General features: G+C 39.2%; 1 protein-coding gene across 5 annotated transcripts in view; it reads left to right on the forward strand.

Annotated features, from left to right (window-relative positions):
• Positions 1-27,448, forward strand: part of LOC131248894 (SAGA-associated factor 29 homolog A-like) — a 104,744-nt gene that overhangs the window by 61,379 nt on the left and 15,917 nt on the right. For 4 of the 5 annotated variants that reach the window (XM_058249398.1, XM_058249400.1, XM_058249401.1 and 1 more), the window contains exons 4-7: positions 3,180-3,295; positions 3,539-3,624; positions 7,623-7,673; positions 27,121-27,271. In XM_058249398.1, the coding sequence (XP_058105381.1) occupies positions 3,180-3,295; positions 3,539-3,624; positions 7,623-7,673; positions 27,121-27,271 (404 nt within the window). The remainder of the gene's footprint in view (positions 1-3,179; positions 3,296-3,538; positions 3,625-7,622; positions 7,674-27,120; positions 27,272-27,448) is intronic. The other variant, XM_058249399.1, reaches the window with a different exon arrangement.

Consider the following 27,448-nt stretch of genomic DNA (forward strand, 5'->3'; position numbering starts at 1 on the left):
CAGTATTTTGTATGGTCGTGCACTACGCGCTTGTAACTTTTTAACGTCCCCATGTGGGAACCGTTCAGGCCTCATATGAACAATGACATAATTTCCTACTTGGAATTCATGAAACTTGTGATGAGAATCAGCAAATGCTTTGTATTTTTCATTACTTATGTTACTTAACTCCCTGATCTCACTATGTAACTCATGTATATGACGTGCAAACTCATGTGCTGACTCAGATGGCCTATGGGACATAGACATATGTATGAGATCTACAGGTTTTCTAGTTTTGTAGCCATGCACAACCTCAAATGGACTTATGCCTATGGACCTATTAATGAAACTATTATATGCTAACTCGGCTATAGGCAAAACAATATCCCAAGTTAGGACGTGATTACCCACAAGGCATTTAAGTAAGTTTCGAAGACTCCTATTGACAACCTCAGTTTGGGCGTCTGTTTGAAGGCGATATGCAGATGAAAATTGAAGCCTTATCCCCATCATGTGCCATAGTGTCTTCCAAAAATAGCTCATAAAGCATACATCACGATCAGACACTATGGTCTTAGGTAGAACATGTAAACTCACTACCTCCCTAAAGAAAAGCTTAGCCACATTAGAGGCATCTGACGTTTTCGAGCATGGAATGAAATGGGCCATTTTGGAAAAACGGTCCACAACCACAAATACGGAATCGTGTTTCTTGATAGTTTTCGGTAAGCCCAACATGAAATCCATACTAATGTCCTTCCATGGAGCATGGGGTACCGGCAAAGGCGTATATAAATTGTATTTTACTTTCTATGCTTTGCCAGTTGACTAGTCCTGCACTGCCAAATGATCTTGGCTACATCTCGCTTGAGATTTGGCTAATAAAATCTATCCTCCACAAGGGTAATGGTCTTGTCCCTCCCCAAATGATCGGCTACCCCTCCTGCATGAAGTTCCCAAACTAGGAAATCATGGAGGGAGGTACGGGGAATGCAGAGTCTGTCACCTTTAAATAGGAACTCATCGATGATGACAAACCCGCGACCGTCAGTCGACTGACCATCTTGTGGCGACGCATACAAATAACCAAAGTATGGGCATGTAGGATACTCTTCTCTTAGCCGATCAAACCCAATCACTTCCACTCTCATACTTTGGAGTAGCGCTACACGACCACTATGGGCATCAACATGTTTGTTCTCGACCCCAGCATTATGTTTAAGAACAAAAGAATATTCTTGAAGAAATAGGACCCATTTAACATGCCTAGGGTTTAGTTTCTTCTAGGAATTGAGGAAACGTAAGGTCTCGTGGTCAGAGAACAAGACAAATTCTTGCGGTAATAGATAATGCTACCAATGGCTCAAGGATTGAACAACCGCATACTTTGTCATAAGTGGAATAAGCAACGGAGTGCCCTTCATGACTAAGCACTCCACCTATACCTACCCCAAACGCATCACACGCAACCTCAAGACTTTAGAAAAGTCTGGAAGGCGCATGACGGGGGCTTCGCTCGTTTTGCCCTTAATTTCCTTAAATGCTTTAGAGGTAGCTCTAGTTTATACAAACTCCCATTTCTTGATGCAATCTGTGATGGGAGGCATGATGAAGTTAAATCCTCTGATGAACCACCTATAAAAAGTTGCTAAGCCATAAAAGCTTTGCACCTCGTGAATATTGTGAGGTTCAAGCCATTTAACTATAGCCCTGACTTTCTTGGGGTCTGCTTTCATGCTCTAAGATGATATGATGAATTCTAAGAAGATAATGCTCTTTGACATGAATGTGCACTTTTTAAGGTTGGCGTACAACTTCTCAGTTCTGAGGACCCTGCAAACTTGCCTCAAATGGTGGAGATGATGTTCCTTTGATATGATATAAATAAGAATGTCATCAAAATACACCACAAGGAACTTACCCATAAAGGGTCTCAACATCTGGGTCATTACTCTCATAAATGTGCTTGGGGTATTAGTCAAGCCAAAGGACATGAATGACTACTCGTATAGCCCATCCTTTGTCTTCAAGGCTGTCTTCCACTCGTCTCCTAGGCGTATACGTATTTGGTGATACCCATTCTTGAGGTCAATCTTCGAAAAGATGGTGGCACCCGCCATCATGTATAACATATCATCAAGACGCGGTATGGGAAACCGGTACTTGATCGTGATTAGTATGGTTGTTTGACCAAATGAACCAGCAACCTTCCGTTGGGAGATCAATCAGCTCATGAAAACCATTATAGCTATGTTTCCTCATTCACATGTATTCTTTCCTCTTCAACTCGGCATGCTCTGTAGGGTTCATTTGATAATGAGGAAGGTTTGGTAGAGTCAACCCAGGGACAAGATCAATGACATGTTGGATGTCCCTCATGGGTGGAAGCTCATCTGGTAAGTCCTCTGGAAATACATCGTGAAACTCATCCATAATCGGCTTCACCTCAAGGGGTCCCTCTACACTAACCTCAAGTGTAACTTCTCTAGCCACTACCATTCTCCCAAATTGCTTGTAATGTTGTACTCCAAACATGAAATCAAACATATATGAGGGCTGATCTACTGATTTGTTAAGTTCTTGTTAATTTTTGGAAAAGAAAATGAATTTTTAATTAAAAATTAATAATAAATTTTTTTCCTGAAATTTCCCTTCAACTAGTTGTCAATTGAGATTAATTTCGAGGTATTTAGGAGTGTTTGATGAAATGATCATCACATACACTTTGTAAATGTTATGCATTCAATTTGAATATAGTTGCATTGGTTTAGATCGGATAGCGCATCAAAATACACCACAAGGAACTTACCCATAAAGGGTCTCAACATCTGGGTCATTACTCTCATAAATGTGCTCGGGGTATTAGTCAAGCCAAAGGACATGAATGACTACTCGTATAGCCCATCCTTTGTCTTCAAGGCTGTCTTCCACTCGTCTCCTAGGCGTATACGTATTTGGTGATACCCATTCTTGAGGTCAATCTTCGAAAAGATGGTGGCACCCGCCATCATGTATAACATATCATCAAGACGCGGTATGGGAAACCAGTACTTGATCGTGATTAGTATGGTTGTTTGACCAAATGAACCAGCAACCTTCCATTGGGAGATCAATCAGCTCATGAAAACCATTATAGCTATGTTTCATCATTCACGTGTATTCTTTATCTGAAAGCTAACACGGTTAATTTCTTGCAGAAGTTAATGAGCAGAAAAAGAAAAGGATGAAGGCTGATTCAGAGATCCCAAGGTTTTCTCCAGCTGGTTCCATGCGAAGCCAACTCGAGCAAGCCGCTAGTCTCAAGGGAGAGCAGGTGATGTTATGAATATGTACTATTCAAGTTTATCTATTCTTTTTCCATTGAAAGATGTTGAGGCATTTTTAGTTGATTGCTTTGAAGAGGTTACCGGTAAGTGTTTTATTTAATCTTTCTTGAGTTTATCTGTTTAATCTTGTTTTTCTCTATTTATTGTTATTAATTTTAATGTGATACATTTTCCAGTAGTGCTTAATCTTGAAGTAATACCTTTATATTACTACTGCTGCATATTTTCAGGTAGCAGCTCGTGTCACACATGATGATGCAGAAAAGGATGAGTGGTTTGTTGTGAAAGTGATGCACTTTGATAGGGAGGCAAAAGTGTAAGTTCTTTTCTATCTAACACTTATGCCATTCTCTCTAGGTTGCTAGAATATCTAGTGTTTGGAGCCACAATAAAGAGGAGAATCCTGATTCTGCATTGTTTGCCTTTTTAATCTTGAGAACCTTCTACCTGAGGTGGCCTTTATGCTCAATCTCACTCTCCTACCCCTTTAGCACTCGGTGGCATTTATGCTCAATCTCACTCTCCTAACCCTTTAGCACTCGGTGGCATTTATGCTCAATCTCACTCTCCTACTCCTTTAGCACTCCCGCTTCTAGGTATTTACTATGGCAAATAGTTTAAAAAAAATGCTTGCCCTCTTCTCCTCCCAAATCCTCTTCTGCTTCCAATTATGCTTTGTGCTTCTAAGGTACTGATTGGTAATTGTTGTTATTCATTAAAGAAATTATACTTTAGAAGAATTATAGGTTCCATGACCTGATGCTTTGAATAATTTACGTGGGTTTTGAACTTGGATGAGTGGGGCCCATGCATTGGTAATCCAAAGCACCAGTCTCCATGTCCCTCCATTGATGGACCATGCCCAAAGAAATCTTCTCAATAAGGCAACGATAACATATTGGCAGGTGGCCTAGAAATTGACAGTTGAGAAGTACAGTATTGGTCCTCGTTCAACTGGAAAGTCAAAGTTGGTGGCGAGGATCTCCTAGTCTAGGAGATTTCTGGGAAATGGTCTATCCGTGGCTGAAACGGCAGAATAATGGTCTGGATTGTTGAAGCATATGCCCCACTTGTAAGAATTCACAACTTGTATATTGCACAAAGTTTTGCGCTGCATATTTTATAACTCTTTTTATATATCTCAATTTCCTGTAAAGGCTAATGGTTCTGTCTATGGTTACATAACTAGGAGATTTAAACTAGATGGCTGTAGTGAGTCCAGATTGGGGACAATTTATTAGCAGACTTGGACAACCTATGGATTGCACAAGGTGCTGATTTTAAGGGCTGGATTTTATTGGCCAGTTGTTGATAGATTTTGGAACAAGTTTTGAGTCAGGGATTAGGGACTGTTGAAGGTAAGGTTCTATATTGGGGTAGAAAATGCACTTTAAGATGGATGAGGCTACATTAAAAGACTCCAAATCTCTCCTCAATTGCACTATGCCATGCTTGGGAAGGTTCTTGGATCTGCCTAGGGATCATCAAATCCATCCTCAAATGGTCCTGAAAACTAGACAAAAAACCATAGATCTTACCACTAAAATGCTAGACCTTTCCCAGAGAATCTGGATTTATTCATCACCGCCTTGTCTCCATTCCAAAATACATATACAAAATTTGGATCCAATATTTCCTCCACAAAATCTAGCTCTCGCTAATTTCTTTTTCTGTCCATTCAACCCATTGAAATTTTATAATTACTCCCCCATAATTCCGTAACTCCAGAACTCTTGGTATGTTTCCAGGATTTAAATTTCTCATGTTTTAGGCAAGTTCTATAACTTGCTAAATGTTCATTTGTATTAGTCTTTTGACTTTCTTTCAACTTTTTTAGATGGTTTTAAAGGCTCTATTGCGAAACATTATCTTTTAAAGGCTTCTTTTGCATATGTAGATTTATTGGATTTGTGAGCTTTATCTTTCTTAGTGTGTCGTTCAACTCACTTCATTAGAGTTGAATTTGGTCAAATGATCCTTGCCCAGTTTGTGAGACAGGAGTTTTTTTTTTTTGGGTGAAATTGTGCCATCTTGTCCTAGAGATTGGGTACATGAGAACATGATATCTTTTCTATGACACCGACATCAGGTCTATGAGATCATGAATCCAGTCCAACGTATTCCATCATAGTGGCGATGGCCACTGTGCAAGTGCTCAGATCAATTGAGCTAGTTGCAGGGAACTTTTCTTGTGTCACCCCTTTCGATGCCATTAGGAGATGATGCAGAGTTGAAAATTTCCCAAAGACGACCTGCTCCGATACCATAATGGTGCAACCTGTTTATCGAGTCAGTGGGATCTTGATACCCAAATTGCAAAAAAAATGAAAAAGTATTATCTACAAGTAATGTTTTCAATATCGATGATATCAACTGATATAATCCCACGATGTATCTTGCATCGCATCTGTGCAATACGAAACATGTAGATAGTGCCGATATATTCCACCTGTTCGATCCAGTGAGCATTTTCGATTTTTGATTCTTTTTTTTTTTTGGTTGTAAATCATGTTAAGTTGGTGTTAAATCCATGATATTCATGTTTTGCATGTTTTGCAATACAACTGTGCAATTCAGTGTTAAATCCATGATATTCATGTTAATTCATTGTTAAATCCATGTTAAACCAAAATGAGTTTATATTCATGTTTTGCAATACAACTGTGCAATAACCAATATGGATCGTGCATGTGTGTATGCATTTATGTATGTATGTGCGTATTAGTTTATGTATGCATGGGTGTATGCATTATATAAACTCATTTTGGTTCCCATTACACTCAATTTTTACGACACCACATGCTTTAGGGCCCCTTTAAATGCAGAGCTATTATGCTCATGCTTCTTTTTTGCAATTTTTTGATTCCTAAATATGCAAATATGTGTATTTTAGCTTCTTGTAAAGTTTCACTAAAAAATTCCACCACTTTCACCATGTTTCCCTAGTGTTTCAATAAGTCACGATTCATTTCCTGGTATGGCGATAATATCAGCATTATTGATACATGTTTCCATATCCCTTGTCAGTGATACATGTAAAGATACCAATACTACAAACACTGGGCATGATTACCGTTTCCCATGATTTTCCATCAATTAGCACCAATCAAACACGCCCTAAAGGTGAGATGGCGTCCGTATATATGAAGATGGTTGAGGGAGAAGATAGCTTGTCACAAGTACTTGCCTGCAATTCCTTCATAAATGACTCTTGAGGGTGAGATGGGTGTGGAGATGGATATATACAACGAGTAGTGGAGCATGCAGGAGTACACTTGTGGGATGGTATTCATTCCACTTCAGGCAGTTTTCAAATCTGGTATTACATTTCATATCCCAGGAGGATTCTCGTTAGGGTTCCTTGTCAATCAAGCTGCTTGAAGTGGCGATTTACATTTATCAAGGGATATCAAACATGCATCCACGTGACATTCTTCCCTTCTTTTACAGTGATTTCCAAGATACCAATCAGGCTGTAAACATTTTTGTAGATTTTTGAAAGTTTTCCATAGAATTTATGGATAAATCGGATATCAAGCCTTTTACTCCTGCTTTCAAGCCTAATAATCCATTTGTAGTTTCTCACTTCGAAGTTGAATGAACACTGAGAAAAGGGTCCTCTCTTCCAAATTTAACATCTCTTGTATGTTGTCAATTTGATGATGAATGGGATTTTTTTTTGTTTTTACCAATGAAGAATATATATATATATATATATATATATATTATATATATATATATATATATGTATATATATATATATATATATATATATATATATATATATATGTATATATATATATATATATATATATATATATATTATATCTCACAAACTTCATATAAAAATATATTCTCTTTCATTGGTGAAATGAATTACAATAAAAAATCTCATTCCACATTATGGATCCTTTATTAGAAGTTTGGTCTTCACACCACATTTTCGTTGCTTCGTAGAACTTAATCTCCTGTCTTTGTAGGCATATCAATGTTGTATCGCCACAATTTATCGTTCCTTGTATCAAATAGTTCATCATGGTCATTTATGATTGTATAACCATCCCTCACTTCCTTTCCGTTCTTATTTGTTTTCCTGGGAGTATTCTTTTTATTCTTCATGTAACATCAAGCAGAAGATTATGTCATATGCTGATTGTATCTGCTGAAAGAAACAGGTTAATGTATTCCATCATCTTTGAAAAACAACAATAAGATGGTAATATTTGAAGGCTATTTTGGCACTAGCATGCCTTTTTAGAGCTTTGAGTTACTTATCATTGCTCATCAGGGTCCAATATCCATATCTTAATGCAGGTTCGAAGTACTTGATGAGGAACCTGGTGATGACGAAGAGAGCACCCAAAAGTAAACTTTTCTACAACACCCTTTTGGTTTGTGCTAGCATCCTGGCTCACATTGATTCTCCATGCATATGCAAAGCTTGTTTAGGATTGCAGTTTAAAATTAAGATATTTATCATGTTGACAACTTTGGATATACTAAGTGTGGTCACTACATGGTTCTATTTTCAACAAGCAACTGGTTTCTTTTCTTTCTTTCTTTATATTTCTTCTGTTAAACTTCTCGAGGAAAAAGTTGCTTTGAAATACTCGGGGAATATCAATTTTATACATCTTTTTCCTTTGAGCAAAACCAATGAATCTGAAGGTCTTGAAGAAGGCTTAGTGCCTGAAAGCTTCTTTGACAAGTTGATGGACTCATCCTCTTCTAATAGATTCCTGTGACCTGGGGTAAGATCTAAGTATAGAATTTTGAATAGGATGAGTAGTACATTGTCTTTTGGCTTTCCTGATAGCAACAAACAGATATAAGGACAGATCTAAATATAAATCATAATAAATGGGCAAACAAGTAGGAATATGATCCATACTTGAGTTTAAAGGAGCCTGCTTTGTGGTGGACTGGGAAGACAGATGTCCGAACATTCCTTCTTTCATAAACCTTCAAATCTGGTTTTGTTAGATCTAGTTTGGTTGGTTGAGAATCAGAAACTACGTTATCCGTACCATTATTAGATGGAGCACATGCCTCTAGAATATATGAAATAGAAAGGATTGGATTGAGGTGAAGAACAGGGACATGAAGAATCATAGACTGCTGTTTTCCGTGATATTTAGAAAAATATGCAATGTTTTCAAGAAACTTGACGTCCATAGAAACATGTCATTTTTTATTGATTGGATCAAAACACTTATACCCTTTTTGAAAAGCTGAATATCCCAAGAAAACACATTTAATAGCCCAGCCTGACAATTTAGTTTGACAAGGGTCATTATTATAAAAATAACAAACACACCCAAAGAATCACAATGGAATTTCAAAAATAAAGTAGAATGCTGAGAAATATTGAATATGAGACTGGCCTTCAAGAACTGTAGTAGGCAAATGATCAATCAAATTGGGTAAGAACATCTAACAAAGAAAAAACTTGGGAACAGACATAACAATGAGAAGAGCATGAGTGATTTTTAAGAGATGTTTGTTCTTTCTTTCAGCAATGCCATTTTGTTGCGGAGTATATATACAAGTCGTTTGAGAGTTTATACCATGCTCCCGAAGATAAGACAAGATAGAGTGAGAAAGATATTCATTTGCATTGTTGGTATGCAAGGTTCTTATATTTGTATTAAACTGATTTTTAGACAAAGGATGAAACAATTTTAAAATTGAACCAACCTCATCTTTACTTTTCATTAAATAAATCCATATTATACAAGAAGCATCATCAATAAAGGAGAAAATGTATTTAAATTCATTGAAATTAATTGGAATTGGTCCCTGTACATTAGACTGAACTAATGTTTTTTTTTTTTTTTTTTGGTTGTTGTTGTTGTGGGAATAAACCGACTTATGATGTTTAATTAAAATATAGGCTTTGCACTAGAAATTCTTGGTATTTCCAGACTTAACTGACTAACGCAACAAAGACTCTAAAATTAAATTAGAAGGTTGGCTAAAATGACAATGTCAAAGATAAAGGTCATTCTTTTTTACTTTAAGACATTCACTAAATTGATTTGAAGGATTCGAGTGAATAATGTATTGTCCAACTTTCTCAAGTTTTTAGATCTTGAAAAACGCAATGATCAGGAAAAAACATCACACTACAATTTAAATCCTTCATAATCCGACTCATAGATTAGAAGCAATATTAGGATCTAATAAGACATAGGACAAAGAGAACGATGGTGAAGTAGAAACAATACTCTTTTCCCTAATAGGTGTCAAAGTACCATTTGCTAACCTCACACGACCTAGCTAAGCATTTGAGGTTAGTGAAGAGAAAGAGACAGAGGTATCTGCCATATGATTCATAGCCCCCGAATCAATTATCCAAGGGGTGGACGCAAAAGCAGTGTGAAGGGCAGAAGCCTTATTCTGTGTGGCTTTCCTTAATAAAGCGCCATACTCACTTTTTGAGAGATGAACTACATCCCCATCTTGGTTGAACTACAGATGATGTTATCAGAGGAGCCACCTCATCAATAATATGCGAAGTCTTTATCGTCTGTAGTGGCTCAATTAGCAGAACAACCTTAAGGTGGTTTTCCATGAAGCAGCCAACAATAATCAACTGTATGACCATGTTGAGCACAACAAGTACGCAAATGTTCTACAGAATGACCACGACCATAGTCATCTTGGCTTCCTCGTCCAACATCTCTACCTTTTCCACTACCAATATCATCATAATACTGAAGATAATTGTTGGACTTAAGCTTGTGGGTTTTAATTTGTAACCTAGGGTTTTCAGAATGTATGATCGACTGTTCCATCTTAGAGCTGATTATATTTGTTGTCTCAGATGTAGATGAAGAAGCCATATTTAAAATTGACAAGTCTTAAAATTTCACCAACCAGAATCCAAGAGATGCTATAGGCAAATATAGATGCAATAATCTCGAAAGGAATACTCATGAACCAAAAGGAATAACTCAAAAGGAAATAAATATCAAAGAATGAATATTCAAATCAACAAATCACCAAGAAACCAAAAAATGGAGTGTTCTTACTGCCGAATTACTAAAAGAAAACAAATATGGGAAAAATCTAGGGTTATTATGAGGAGATTCTTGTAAATTTGAAAGAAAGATGACAAAAAACTGTCAAAATGATAATAACTAGCAACCCTTTATTGTGACAGTCCAGTTGCAGTAAATCTAGAAGAAAAACAATCCAAAAAATATGAAGAAATATGAAAATCTTGCAAATCGTAAACAGTCAAAACCTTTTTTAAATCAAACTAAAGGTAACAAATCTGTCCAGAATTTTCAGCAAAAAAAAACTTCAACGAAATCTCCAAGACATCGCAACCGCAAGACCACCTCTCCCAAATCGCATACAATCGGTAATTAAAAGGTTAAGACTCTCAAACCAAGAGAGATTATTTGAAAAGAGAAAGAAAATGAAAAGATTAGAAGAGAAGGGGAAGAGATCAAGAGATCAATAGATAAGAAACTCTAGGGACCTTCTTGCTCTAATACCATGTCAGAGGAAAGAAAGAACTTGGGAAGAAAGGAAACTCAGAGGGAGACTTGGATATCCAATCCTCTCACTTTATATATTAAGCGAATGGCAAAATTATATAAACTACCCTTGGAGAAAAAGGTACAAAATGAACAAAAATAAAAAAGAACCAATAAAAGGGAAAGAAGAGGCCCATGGCCCAAGGGAATAGCACATGGTCCAGAGGGATATGGCCAAGGTATACCAAAATGGCTATGTTTTGGCCATGACTGTCGATACGTATTGGCAACGGCGCAACTGTTACACAATACGAGGGTGAAACAGGGCAGGTGTGGATTTTCGAACCATAACGGTTGTTACGACCCACATAACGGTTGTTACAAGGCAAAATGGCCCATTATGGTTTCCGTAATAATCGTAGTAACCCTTAAAGAAATGAAAAAAAGCGCACTTCTTTTCTTCTTCTTCTTCTTCTTCTTCCTCTTCTATGACTACCAATGTTGTCAAATCGCATAAGCAATTGTATGCGACCATCACTGTGTGATCACTTATGCGATCGCAAATCTTTTTTTTTTTTTTTTGTTTTTAATTTTTTTTTTTGAAAAATCATAAAAAAAAATTGAAAAAATGGGAAATTTTGGGAAAAATATGTTTTTTACCCCATAAAAACTTCACCACTCCCATTCAATTTTCAAACTAATTTATGAATATTAGTAAGTATATTACCTATATTATCTAAGCTATTAATAACTAAAAATTAACAACTTATTAATAAAAAGTAAAAAACTTAATACTTTTATTGATAAACAAAATCTACAAATTACAAACTACTAATATACTAACTATAATACTATATACATTGTTCCCTCTCCCATTGTGGCACATCACCACCATCACTATCGTCATCATCATCGCCATCATCATCTCCTTCTTTAACCTACACTTCATTTTATTCTGTTTCTTCATCATCTGTCCGCACAAGTTGCTTATCCACATCTGATGGTCGAGCATTTTCTTCTTATACTTCTTCAATCTCAATATCATCATCCTCTTCTCCTTGACTGCTAACCGTAGACCTCGTGTTACTGCTTGCCCCTCCGGCTCCTCTTCTCCGCCGTTGAGATTGAGGACCTTTGCTGGGTGATGAACCATAAGCGGCGTCTTCAACTTGTGCCCATGTAAGGGACTCTTCGACAATGATTGGATCCTTTTTCTCCACTAGCCACTCACTATCAGCCTCCAAATCATTTAGGCTGATAGGATCATAGAATCTAAGCTTTTCTTGCCTAGCCTGCAATCTTTCTCGCAATTTCTAGTTACACTGGACGAAGACCAGGTCGTTGAATTTCTTTTGTTCAAGGCGATTTTATTTTTTCGTGTGAATATGCATGCGATTAACATTTAGAATATGCAATATTAGCAATTTAGCATTGTCATTTTTAAAACTTACCTACTCAAATGTACTCCAGTTGTGCTCGCAACCACTCGAAGAACACGTAAGGCCAAGAATTCTCATGGCCAGCTTCTGTAGTGCCGAATTCCTCTTAGTCAGGTCAACTCCATATATAGACCACTAGTCAGTTGAGCAAATAAGTTTAAGTTAGACACTTTCTCACTTAGACTTCTTATATTGTTAGTTGTAGAACTTCATAGGATTGCATACTTGGCAATTTCATACTTATATGCCTAGTAACAATCTCTCTTGACCAAATCCCTGCACTCTTCAGGTAGAAGTCTATCTCCCGAGAAATTTTATCATGTTCTTCTTTGTCTGAAACCATTCTTTCTAAAGTGTCAAGAAATCCGACCATGTGAAACGCGGCTGCTGCAGTCCGATTAGTGGACGCAAAGAATACAATTGGATTAAGGATGTAGGCAGCCACATACAAAGGGGATGACATTTGGTTGCCCCATCTAGCATCTATAATATTTAGGATGGGTTGGTAAAGTAGAGAATAATTTGATGAGGAAAATGTGAAGAAGAGCTGAGAATATTGAGAGAGAAGGAGAAGAAGAAGAGTAATTTGATGAGGATAATGTGAAGAAGAGTTGAGAATATTGAGAGAGAAGGAGAAGAAGAAGAGTTTGGGAGAGATGATGTGTTAGGCTTGCTTGCCCTAACACATAATATTTTATTATGATAAAGCATATAGTACACCGCAGGAGAATAGGGAAGTGTGCACATGAACTTACAATACATAATACAATACACTAGCATTCTCTATACTCCCCCTCAAGTTGGAGCATATATGTCGATCATGCCCAACTTGTCACGAACACGATGAAGAGCATCTCCACTCAAGAACTTCGTAAGAACATCAGCAAATTGATCCCCAGATCGAACAAAAGGAGTGACGATTTCCTTAGAAGCGACTTTCTCCCGAATAAAGTGACAGTCGACCTCAATATGCTTGGTTCGCTCATGGAAAACTGGGTTACGAGCAATATGGATGGCCGCTTGATTGTCACAGTGAAGAGGAATAGGATCCGAAGGAGGATAGCCAAGTTCTTCAAGAAGATTACGAAGCCACACGAGTTCACACGTTGCATGAGCCATAGCAAGATATTCTGCTTCAGCCGAGGACCAGGCAACAACTAGCTGCTTTTTGCTCTTCCAAGTTATAAGATTGCCACATAGGAAGGTACAAAAGCCGGATGTAGAGTGGCGATCAAAAGTATTATCTGCACAATCAGCATCGGAATAGCCAGAAAGATGAAGATGACCATGCTACTGAAAGCGGAGGCCAAGACCCGGGGCTGATTTTAAATACCGAAGTATGCGATAGACAGCCGTGAGATGAGAAGTACGGAGAGCTTGCATGAATTGGCTAACAACCCCCACCGCAAATGAGAGATCTGGGCGAGTAATAGTCAGGTAAATAAGCCGGCCTACAAGTCGTCGATACATCTCGGGATCAGTAAGGAGAGCACCATCATCTGGTCGAAGCTTCTGTGAAGTATCCATGGGAGTGGTAGCAGGCTTGCACCCTAACATGCCGGTCTCCATGAGAAGATCGAGCGCATATTTTCGTTGTGACAAGACCAATTTGGATGATGAGCGAGCAACTTCAATTCCGAGGAAGTAGCGAAGAGGACCAAGATCCTTGATCTCAAACTTGGTCTTCGAAAAATCTTTGACCTCCCTCATTCCAGCAGAATCACTATCGGACAAAACAATATCATCCACATAGATAATGAGAACCATGATGCCCGTCGATCAATGACATATAAAGAGAGAATGATCGGCATGACTACGAACAAAGCCAAACTCCAAGAGAGCCTGACTAAATTTTTCGAACCATGCACGTGGAGATTGTTTGAGTCCATAAAGAGCCTTTTTTAACCAACATACAAGTGCAGGGTTGTGAGAAGCAGTGTTCAAATTGTCGACGAAATGTCGATATTATCGGCGATAATATCGGTGTCGCTAGTCTAGCGATACCGAAACCCCAATTTTTCGTTTCTCTCCCCATTATCAGCGAAAAATCGGAGATATTGTCGATAATTTTGGATTATCGCCGAGAATATCGACCGTAGCCACCAACCATGCAGCCAACAGCCCATTTTTTCGATAAATAGGTAAAAATAAGGGGAAAAAAAATAAAAAAATCGCTTTGATTTCGCTGTTTTTGTAAATACGTGAGAGTGATAGCATACCTAGTTAATCGAAACTCACAGCTCCGAAGAATGCCTCCTGTCGATCTTCGAACATTGCAAAGAGGTAAGAAAAACCGCAAAATCCCCTTTCCCTTTTCCATTTGAAGCTTGAAATTTCGGCGAAAAATCAGCGATTTTAGGAATTTCCTCGCGATTTGGGAATAATATAGGGTTTCGAAACCCTCCCTCAAAAACCCCCTTTCTTCGGCAAGAATCCCTCGCGAACGAGATTTCAAGGTTTTCTTCGTCTCTTTTTTTTTTTTCTTTCTTTTTTTTTTTTTCTTTATTTCGGGCTTGATATGAGGACGCGGATTGGCTGGTGTACCTTACACCAGCTGTATACCTGCTGTATTGACGTCAGCAAGTTAAGTGGGTCTGATGATGAGGTATGTGTTATATCCAGACCGTTAATCCATTTGGCGAGCTCGTCGTAAGGAGTTAGAAGAAAAATAAGACAGATCTAACTATCAAGTGGACCACACTGCAAAAGGCAGTGGGAAATTGAACGTCTACCATTAAAACACGTTTTTGGGTCACAGAAGTTTTGGATCAATATGAAATTTGTTTTTCCTCTTCATTCGTGTCTTTGTGACATTATGAACAGATTGGATGGAAAATAAACGTTACGGTGGTCCCTAGGAAGGTTTCAACGATGTACATCAATCTTCCCGCAGTTTTGTGTGGTGGGGTCCACTAAAGCTTTGGATCTGCCTCATTCTCTAGGTAATGAATGGACGTTGTGGATACAACATGTATATCCTAGTAGGGTCCACGGAACTTGATGACGTGTAGCGAGTGTCCATACGGCAGTATCTAATCCGCGTCCGGTTTTTACGCGGAAAGCACATTGCGTACTGAGTTATACGCTCTAATCGTATAGAGTAAACTCTAGTAGGCCCACCGTGAATGCATCTAGTCCATCCACGCCGTCCATCCGTTTTTTCATATTATTTTAGGGGTTGAGACCAAAATTTAAGCATACCCAAAGATCAAGTGGACCATACCATTGGAAACAGTTGGTAATAACTTCCACCATTGAAACATTTCTTGGGCCCACAGTGATGTCTATTTGTCATCCAACCTGTTCATGAGATCACACAGACATGGATGAAGGGAAAACACAAATACAAGCTTGATCCAAAACTTCCGTGGCCCCCAAGAAATTTTCAACAGTAGATGTTCAATTCACACTATTTCCCGTTATGTGTTCCACTTGAGGTTTGCATACAGTTCATATCTACGCTCAAGCCCAAAATTTATCTATTAAAATGGTTGGACGGAGTGGATAAAATACATATATTATGGTGGACCCACAGAGTTTACACAGCACGCTTAACCTATTGAGTTACTCGGTACGCAGTCCGCTCTTCCTTTTAACATAAGTGGTGTGTGGACGTCACCAAGTTCTGTGGACCCCACCATGATGTATGTGTTATATCCACATGGTCCATCCAATTAGCGAGACCATTTTAGGTAGTGAACCCAAAAATGAGGTAGATCCAAAGCTAGGGTGGACCACACTGCCAAGGCAATGGGGACAATGATTCCTACCGTTGAAACCTTCCTAGGCGCCATGGCCCACAGTGGTGTTTATTTGTCATCCAAGTTGTTCATAAGATCACACGGGAATGGATGAAGGTAAGATATAAAAATGACATGGATCCAAAACTTTTGTGGCCCCTAATAATTTTTCAATGGTAGGCATGTTCAATTCACATTGTTTCCTGTGGTGTGGTCCATTTGAACATTGGATATGCTTCATCTTTGGGATCAAGCCTTAAAATTATCTTGTAAAATGGATGGATGGGGTGGATAAAATACATAAATCACAATGGGCCCCACACAGTGATAAGTGTACTGATTTATAGGGTGCGCACGTGTCACTTGTTTGTATCTGTGGATTGATGGGTCAATGTTATGTGGGGCCATCATAATGATAAATATTTTATCAATGTTGTCCATTTATTTTGAGAGATAATTTTAAGGCATGAGTCTAAAATGAGACAGATCTGCATGACTGCATCTCAGGTGGACCACACTAAAGGAAACAGTGGCGATTAAATGCTCACCATTAAAAACTTCATAGGGCCATTGTAATGGTTTTTTTTTTTTTTTTTCTTCTTGCCATCCAACCTCTTGATTAGGTTACACAGATCTTGATGAAGTGAAAACACGGTTTAGATTATGTTAAAATTTGCCACATGTACCATTTTCAAATGTTAGGTATCAAGTGTCATACACAGCCAAAGTATCAAATACCACACTGATTGGATAATCTAATCCATCCTTGATTTGGCATCTTTGAGTTCATTTACTTTTACATGTCTTAATTACTGTATACCAGCTACATTTGTATTATATAAACTAATTTTAGTTACTATTTAAGTGATTTCTTACGACAACGCATACTTTTTGGCCCCCATTAAATGAAAATTTCTAATTTAATGCATTCTTTTTGCAAAATTTTCATTCCTGAATATGTAAATATGTGTATTTAGGCATGTCCTGAAGTTTCACTGAAAAATTCCATCATTTTCCCCATATTTCCCCCTTTTTCCCTGCATTTCCGGTTATCGGCGATAACGATATTATATCTTTATCTCCGGCCAGCGAAACTTGTAGCGATACCGACAACTCGAACACTAGTGAGAAGTAACAAAGCCAAGAGGTTGATGCATGTAAATTTCCTCTACAAGATCCCCATGGAGAAATGCATTCTTAACATCTAGCTGAAACAAGGGTCATGATAAATTAGCGGCCAAGGAGAGCACAACGCGAATCGAATTAAGCTTAGCCACCGGAGAGAATGTCTCGAAGTAATCCACACCATGAGTCTGTGTGTAACCTTTAGCAACAAGACGGGCTTTATAGCGATCAATTGAGCCATCTGGAAGAAACTTGATTGTACAAACCCATCGACAACCAACAAGTTTATGGCCTACAGGAAGTGGCATAAGATCCCAAGTATGATTCTTCTCAAGAGTAGACATTTCTTCTATCATCGCCTTTGTCCAATCAGGACTCTGAAGAGCATGTGAGAGAGATCTAGGAATAGTCTGTGATGAAAGGGAAGCTGTAAATGACTGAAAAGATGGTGAAAGATGATCATATGAAACGAAATTACAAATGGGGTGTTGAGTACAAGATCGTGACCCTTTGCGCAAGGCAATGGGAAGATTTAAACTCGAGTTAGGAGAGTCACCTGAACCAACATCCAAAGTGAGCGGAAGGGTGGATGGCTGAGCTTGTGAAGATTTATCTCGACGATGATACACCCGCAGAGGCTTAGGCTCACCTATATCACCAACAGGATGCTGAATAAAGGGGAGAGGAGTTTTTCCATGATCACTAGTAGAAAGAGGATAAGAGTCATACTCCCCCTGACTCGCAAGAGGATCACAGAGGGATCGGCCTGGAGAGGAGAAAAAAGAAAGATCCTCAAAGAAGGTGACATCGGCAGAGATATATTTCTTACGAGTCAATGGGTCAAAGCATTTATACCCTTTCTGACTCCGAGTATACCATATAAAGACACATTTAATTGCCCTTGGGCTAAGTTTATCATTACTCCCATCCAAAATTTGAACAAAGCATGTACAATCAAAAACTTTAGGTGGTAGTGGAAATGGATTATCATGAGGATACAATATAGTAAATGAAGATTTGTAAGACAGAATAGGTGAGGGTATACGATTAATAAGAAAAGTAGCAGTTAAAAGAGCATCACCCCAAAAATGTTTGCGTAGATGCATACCAAGCAGAAGGGTGCGAGCTACTTCAAGAAGATGGCGATTCTTTCATTCTGCAATACCATTTTGTTGAGGAGTGCGAGCACATGACATCCTAGACAAAATACTACGTTCTTGCAAGAAGGACAGAAAGGCAGTAGACATGTATTCTCCTCCATTATCAGAATGGAGGGATTTGATGGAACAATGAAATTGAGTGCACACTTCATGATAAAACACTTTAAACGCATCAAACACTTCACTTTTAGATTTCAAAAGATAAATCCAAGTCATGCAGGAATAATCATCAATAAAGGTAACAAAATATCTAAATCCAAAAGTCGAGGTAACCGGAGTTGGTCCCCAGACATCCAAGTGAACCAGAAGAAAAGGTTGAGATTTCCTTCCAGAAGAGCTAGGAGGAAACGTAGCACGATGATATTTAGACAATTCACAAATATCACAGCATAATGGTTTAGTGACAGATAAGGAGGGAAGCAAAAGTCTCAATCTAGCAATGGATGGGTGGCTTAAGCGGCAATGCCTCCGAGTCATGGACTCTTAATCTAGAGAAAGGATACTAGAAGGGCAATAGGTGTATCATCAAGAAGATAAACGCCTCCTTTCTCATGCCCCCCACCAATCACTCTCTTTGTCTGTAGGTCCTGAAACAAACAACAAGAAAGAAAGAAGGTGATGGAACAATTGAATGATTTAGCAAGAGAGCTAACAGACAATAAGTTTAATGGAAAACAAGGCACATGCAAGGCTGAGGACAAAGACAAGGAAGAAGAGAGGGATGGAACCAATCCCAGAGATGGGAGATTGGGTTCCATTTGCGACTGTGACATACTGAGTGGGAGGAGAAGGAGAATAAGAAGAAAAGAATTGCAACTTACCAGTCATATGGGAGGAAGCTCCAGAGTCGATGACCCAGGAGGTAGGAGAGGATGACGCAAGAAGGGCAGTACCTGACTGGGTCGAAGCCGCGTGAGATGGAATGTGAAGCCGCATAAGGGCATCATATGCTGCCCAGAAATGATAAGAGACTCCTTAGCGCCCCTGGGGGTGGAAGACTGTGTCTCGAAGCAATAGTGGAACGATAAGGGGCATACGCGGATACCATGTAGTTCCAAAAATAATCAACATGTGATTAGTTCCACCTCAATGTGAACAAATGTGGGAACCATCACATCCTCGTCCACGTCCACCATGCCCACGAAGACTACGGCCGCCACGACCGCGATCTCCCTCGCGGCCTCTACCACGACCACCAAAACCAGAAATGTGCCCTAAGCTTAAGGGTGGTACCCAAAGACCAAGGGAGGACTGATCGCCAGCAAGATGTGCCGAACGCTCGGGTGGCACAAATGAATGAGAAGGAAGAGTAGAGACCATAGCATGGAGACACATACAAGACTGAGGACAAAGAAAAGGAAGAAGAAAGAGGGATGGAACCAATCCCAGAGATGGGAGATTGGGTATCATCCCGCTGCTTATAAGCATGTTCATGATCCTCTTTACATTTGGAAGGAAGAGGCTGATACATATCTAACTCATCCCACATACCCCGAAACGTCGAATAGTAGTCTTTTAAGGATTTGGAGTTTTGTTGAAACCGACCAATTTCTTGAATAAGCTGGAATATCCGTGAAAAATTCTGAGATTCCGACAACATATTATGAAGCGTATCCCAAATGCCTTTAGCCGAGGATAAAAACATCACTGAATGGCTAATCGAGGAATCCATGCTATTCAACAACCATGCAATAACTTGATAATTCTCCTTTGTCCAAGACTTGTAGGTAACATCTGTAGAGCTTGGGAGATCATCCAAAATATACGACAACTTGTCACGGGCTCCTAAAAGTACTTTTATAGATTGTGCCCATTGAAGATAGTTGTCACCATTCAACGTAATGGAGGTAATCTGCAAGGGGTTGGATTCAAGAGACCCTATGCCAAGAGATGAGGGCCCTTTGTCAGCCATAGTAGAGTCCAAGAGCGAGAAACCTATGCTAAGAGACCCCTTATGCCAAGAAAGATTGATTCAAACAACTCTATCTCACTCAATCCTTCAAGATAATAAGAGATAAACCTCAAACAAATATCAATCATCCAAAATACCATGAAACGCAATAAACAAGGGCCTGACCGAGTGAAAAATGGCCCAGCCGCACGTCCGTTTGAGGTTAAAAACCTCTCAAACATTGATCTTAATTAAAAAATCCACCATGGGTAGCTTAGGAGGAAGATTTCGGTCCATCTTGAGCAAAGAAACCAAAGAAAAGCTTACCGATTTGAGGTAGAACGAAGAAAAACGGAACCTGGGACCGATTTTCGAATTTCTCTATTTCGCCCAAAATACCACGAAATGAGGTCCAATAAATTCTGAAAAAATCATGACAAATCTTTTAAAATTAAGATCTATCAAACCCCTAAACTTTTAGCTCAAACGGAGTCCATGCGTCCGTACAACGCTGACGTCAGCAAGGTGACGTGTCGCCTGTCAACCTGTTGGATGCGGAATGCTTGGATTTTTGCTTTGATGCCAAGTAGAGAATAATTTGATGAGGATAATGTGAAGAAGAGCTGAGAATATTGAGAGAGAAGGAGAAGAAGAAGAGTTTGGGAGAGATGATGTGTTAGGCTTGCTTGCCCTAACACATAATATTTTATTATGATAAAGCATATAGTACACCGCAGGAGAATAGGGAAGTGTGCACATGCACTTACAATACACAATACAATACACTAGCATTCTCTATAGGTAATCACATTCTTTATAGTTGAAGTGTTCCATTACTTTATTTCTAACCCTCTTAATCGCATCATAGATATAGCCCATGGGTGGCTTTTCATCACCATCCACCAATTGCAACATGCTTATTAAGGGTTTAGATGATTTTAAGGCCTTTACCACTTGAGCCCAAAATTGAGCGGAAAGAATTGTTTGTTGGATTAACTTTCTTTCGGCCTTCTTTGACCACTGTCCATTATTCCAATCGGCTAATACTACAGATGACCTAAGTTCAGCTTTCTTTGAATGTTATCTTTGTACTGTTAAGAAAGCTATTGCGAATTGGGTGATGACTGTACGAAGCAAGTTGCACCCAAGGTGGTTTCTCATGTGATTGAGAAGAAGGGCATGCTTGCACATAAAAACCGTGATTCTTCTAACCCTAGCACTTACTTTAAGGTATTGTGCCACGTATGGTGTCCAAAATAAACATCGCCTCTTTTTCATAAGTTGGCGACCGGCAATTGCATAATTAGTTGCGTTGTTCGTGATAACTTAGACAACAAACTCCTCTCCTACCTCTTCAACCACACTATCTAACTATTTAAATAAATAATCGTCTGTGTGGGAATGGGATGACGCATCCATGAACTTTAAAAACATTGTCCTAGTTGGACAATTTATAAGAAAGTTTCTCAATGTCTGATCAAATATATCGGTCCATCCATCGGCCATTAACAAACAATCATATATATCCTAACTTTCTTTATATTCGGAGATAAAAATTTCTGGTAAACCCCACCTCCTTTTTTAGGCAACTCTCACTTCATAATAGAAAGGGGGTTTCAAGGCAGGTCCAAATTGACCTATAGCTTCAACCATAACTTTAAAACTCTTCATTTTCACGGTTTTAAATATACCATCTTGGTACAACCACTTCGCAATGTACCGAATCGTGGTTTTTCTATCATTATTCTTATATCGGTTTTCTAAAGTGGTTTGGGCGGGTCCCTTCCCCCTTTGGTTAACCACATCTTTCAGATGTGGTCTAAACCACCTATCCATATGCCCATGCCCACGAGCTCTTTTGGCGGCTGGTCTAGATCGCCCTGTGGATGTATGTGGTGTAGATTCATCCAAAGCTACTACATAAATGTCATCATAAGCTTCTCTCTCTCCATAAATTCTTCTAGCATAGCCGGTGTGTCATGTCATTTCTAAGCATTCTTATCTATGTAATCTATGATTTCCCTACGGATCTCCGAAGTAACATTGGGACATGCTCTTGCATTTGCTCCCGATGTGTGCACAAGTCATGCAGGGGCATTTTCACACTGGGCTCGAGTGGGGTCGCTGTGGGATGCAGGGGCACACTCGGGGTGGGCGGGACTCACGAGGGAGGTCTCGTGTTCGAGACTCCTCACCGGGGGTGATTAATGCACATTTCACACCGGGCTCGAGTGGGGTATCCTGTGGGATGCAGGGACACTCGGGGTGGGCGGCCCTCGTGAGGCGGTACCCATGTGATTTGGGGCCCACGAGGGGGGTTCGGCCGAGGTCCTAACCCATGAGATGTGGGGCCTGGGCTATGAGATAAAAGGGATCAATTCGCCATGCTCTAGCAGTTCGAGCTTTTATAGCAAGTGGTTAATTGCCCTGCATCAAATCAGTATCAGAGCGGGAGGTTTCGTGTTCGAGACTCCTCACCGGGGGTGATTAATGCAGGGGCATTTTCACACCGGGCTTGAGTGGGGTTGCCTGTGGGATGTAGGGGCACACTTGGGGTGGGCGGGGCCCACGGGGGAGGTCTCGTGTTCGAGACTCCTCACTGGGGTTGATTAATGGGCATTTCACACCGGGCTCGAGTGGGGTAGCCTGTGGGATGCGGGGACACACTCGGGGTGGGCGGCCCGTGTGAGGCGGTACCCATGTGATTTGAGGCCCATAAGGGGGGTTCGGCCGAGGTCCTGACCCATGAGATGTGGGGCTTGGGCTATGAGATGAAGGGATCAATTCACCATGCTCTAACAGTTTGAGCTTTTAGAGCAAGTGGTTAATTGTCCTGCATCAACAAGGTGTTGTTGATGTCGGCCAATACCACCAAAACTTACGAATTTGCATAGGTCACGCACACTACTTGGGACTTTTCATTGGCACTCCAATAGTGCCTGTACTTCCAACCCGGGTCATTTGACTTTGGCTTCAAAGTAGAAGATTGAGAAGAAGACATGATGACACTATGTAGTAGCTTAGTAGGGTAGAGTAGTTGATTATAGTGTCTATGAGACTATGAATGTGTATTAGAATTTAGAGTCTATTAGTCAAAGTAGTAAGTACTAAACTAAATAACTAGTAAGTGGTACATAGTACATACTGCTAAATAAGTATTATATAGTATAAGAAGCCAATGCTAACTACTAAGTAATAAGTAAATACTACTAAGTGCTAAATAAAGTAAATAGTTTAAAATAGAGAGAGAGAGAGAGAGAGAGAGAGAGAGAGAGAGAGAGAGAGAGAGAGAGAGAGTCTTGATTCTTGAGTCCTTGGAAGTTGAAACTTGAAAGTCTTGAAAGTGAGTCTTGATTCTGCAAAGTTGAAAACCTCTCGTTTCTTGAACTCGAAGGCCTTGAATCTAGATTCTAGATTCTTGAAAGTTGTAAATGACCACACTCTTTGAGTCCTGAATCCTAGAAACTACAAACTACAAACTAGTAATAAACAAGAAACTAAAAATAATTAAACTAGAAACTTCAAACTTGAAATAAACTAGAAACTTTAAACTTAAAATAAACTAGAAGTCTAGAAACTAGAAACTACAAAGTATAAAGTAGAAACTAGGAACTACAAGTCTACAAATTACAATGAAAGTATGAAACAAAATAGAAGACTTTGTTGGGACTTGAGTGTGTGATTGCCACTTGAGAGTTGAGACTTGGCTCTTGACTCTCGAGTTGTTGATAGTCTCTTGAGTTGAGTCTTACTCTTGAGTCTTGGGTCTTGAATCTTAAATAATAATTCTAAAAAGAAATCAAGAATAGATCACACAAACACAAGTTAGAAACTTAGAATGGAGATTAGAAATTAAAAAAAGTTAGAAACTTATAATAAGAGATTAGAATAGAGATTAAAAAGTAGAATAATAAGAGAATAGAATTATAGAAGAGAAGAGAGAGAGAGAGAGAGAGAGAGAGAGAGAGAGAGAGAGTGATTGAATCCTTGATTCTTCTTCTTGCTTCTTAACTAGATCTTGATTCTTACTTCTTGATAAAGTGAATAGTATGAAAGAGATTAAGACTAAGAGAGAGAATGAGAGCTTTAGAACGATGTATGAGAGCAAGAGGGTGTTTTAGGATGTATCTGTTGCAAATGGACGAGGGGGGAGTGCCTTTGTATAGGTAAAATTTTTGAAAAAAAATAAATAAATTAATGTTTCAACAATAAGATTTCTGACCGTTGGAGGGTATGTGATCACATTTGTCATTATGCTATCGCACAATAGCATATGCGATCGCTTTATGCGATATGTGATTTCGTACCATCCATATAGCATATGCGATGATCGCATATGCCATGTGGATGGCATTATGTGATCGCACTTAACAACATTGATGACTACTGCTGCCCTTCTTCTTTTTTCCCCTGCAGCTGTGCTGCCCTCATTCCCCCCTACCCCCGGCATTTAAACAAGAGGGGCGACATGGCCCTTTCACAGGTAAGCATTAAAAGATTTTTTTTTTTTAAAAAAAAAATACTCTGGTGGCATATGGTGATAAGCGCACTTGCACTGTTTCCCTGACTATGGGGCCCACCTTGATGTATGTGTTGTATATATCCATGTCGTCCATCAGTTTTTCCAGCTCATTTTAGGGCAATGTTGCTAAAATGAAGCATATCCAAATCTTAAGGGAATCACATAGTAGGGATTGAGCCACCATTAAAAACTTCCTAGGGCCCACTGTAGTGTTTGTTTGCCATGCAACTTGTTGATACATAGACCTAGATGAAGGGAAAACACAAATAATAGCTTGTTCTAAAACGTTTGTGGTCAGAAGTAGTTTTTAACATTGGGAATTCAATCCCTACTGTGGTCCACCTTAGATTTGGATTTGCCTCATTTTTAGGATCATGCCTTGAAGTGTGTTGGCAAAACAGATGGACAACATTGATATACAACACATACATCGAGGTGGGCCCCACATTCAGCGCCTCACCCTCTAGCCTTTCCTCACCTAATTGGACTCAGATTGCATAGTATAGCACACACCATTGACCTTAGTGGTGTGTTGATGTGGCAAAGTCTTGTGGGCCCCACCGTGATGTATGTCAGTATGTGTTATATCCACACCATCCATCCATTTTGTCAGATCATTTTAGGGCATGAGCAAAAAAATGCAGCATATCCAAAGCTCAAGTGGACCATATGGTCCATACCACAAAAATCAGTGGGGATTGAGTGCCTACCATTGAAAACTTCTTAGGGCCACAAGTTTTCGATCAAGCTGATATTTGTGTTTTTCCCTTCATCTAAGTTTGTGACCTTATGAACAGGTTAGATGGAAAATAAACGTTATGGTGGGCCCTAGGATGGTTTCAACGGTGGGCATCACAATCCTCACTACTCTCTGTGGTGTGGTAAACCCGACCTTTGGATTGCCTCATTTTTTGGCCTCATGCCCTAAAATTATTTGGAAAAATAGATGGCCGACAGAACTTTGCCACATCAACCATCGCTGAGGTCGGTGATGTGTGCTACACAATGCTATCCGAGTCCCACCTAATCTAGGCCCTAAAAAAATTATATGCTAGGCATGTATTAACTCAAAATTAACCAATTAAGTTACGAGACTGTTGTTGCTAAGCCACAATCCCAAAATCAAATTGTTTGAATGATTTTAACTGCTAATTTGCGGACACTTATTTTTTGAAATAGGACCATTTGATATTTTTCATTCTTTGCTAGTCCAATAAATGTCCACCGATCCATTAGTGGGATAAGTTCCAAATTGGCAACACTATTCATCCAATAAATGTCCACCGATCCATTAGTGGGATAACTCCATCATTCTCTTATTTCTATTGCTCCTAGCCTGCTTTAGATGACCTTGTTCTTAAGTCTATTTCTACCCTTTGGATGACCTCCCAGACAAGCTCACCATTCGCGAAGCACAATAAATAATTACAATATACTATTTATTATTTAAAATATTCATACAGATGTGTTGGGAAATCAGAATTTGAAAGCCACTGACATGTCTAACCACCTCTATCCATGTCACTAATACGTGTGTCAATTTCCAACTTACATAGCTCTTGAATACTTTCAAGATTAGCGTGAGTACAGGATATACCACTTTGTCTACATGCTAACCTGTTTGTACACAAAATAATATTTATTCACATCAAAATAGTCCATATCATACTTAAATGCAGCACAGAAATGGTGTGGACCTGTAGGCAAAAAGAATTGAAATACTGAATGCAGATTCGATGCGGATATTTTACCTATTTTGAAGTGTCTATCTGTCATAGAATAACACTAGAAGCAAATAAAAGGCACTTCTGCAGCTTATGGGAGTGACAATTTGAATTCGGCAAGTGTTTCTTCCAGTTCAAACCCAGAAAGCAGCAGGATAACTTAGAGTCACCAGAAGATCACGGGGTTAGATTTGCAGTCAAGATTCTATTCATTGGTGCAATTTTGAGAGTGTGGGTTCAGGGATTCAACAGGTTATTAGTAGTTTAGTTCCACTGTGGAATCCATAAACAGACCAATCACAAGAGACCACAGTGCACAATGGATTGTTGGTGGTTTCCTCTTGTGTCAGTGTCAGGAAATGACACAGATTACAAAAGAAACAAGGTCTGGCTTTCCAACCAACAAGGTACAAAGATAATGATGGTTTCCAATTATGCTGGTGAATCTGGTATGCCAGGGTAGGATCAGCTTTCTATTATACATTTTTAAAACTGCTTCGACATGTGGTTCTATTAAGTTGCTGCAAAGGTCTTGGGGTTTTCTCTCCAATTTCAAAATTGAAAATCTGTTCTATTCTTTCAATTTACAGTTATGGGTTTAGAATAATGTGATATGATACTGATAAATTGTAATTTATTGGTTATGGTGTATATTTGTTGAAAAATAAATTTGTATCTCTTGATAGTTGATACTCATAGGTGTATTTCATTTCTTTATCTGCAGAAAATACAAATTGCCTATGACTCGCATTATTCCTTTTCCAAAGCGAGGGGATCCTTCTAGCACACAAGATTTCCCACTTGGCAGACCTGTTTTGGCAGTCTATCCTGGAACTACAGCACTGTATAAGGCGACGGTGGTCAATAACCGTAAGGTAATGCAATGGCTCTATTTGTTGCTGTACAGATTATGCCAACCCTTTGCTTGGAAACTTGACTATCTCAGGTTTCTACCTATCATAAACTGCATCTATGCCCCTTTATTTGGCAGCTCACAAGCTGAAGAGGGTTTTATCTTTCAAGTTCTTCCATCAATATATAATAATTCACTT

The sequence above is a fragment of the Magnolia sinica genome, chromosome 6, assembly GCF_029962835.1.
Source record: "Magnolia sinica isolate HGM2019 chromosome 6, MsV1, whole genome shotgun sequence".
Lineage (NCBI taxonomy): Eukaryota > Viridiplantae > Streptophyta > Magnoliopsida > Magnoliales > Magnoliaceae > Magnolia > Magnolia sinica.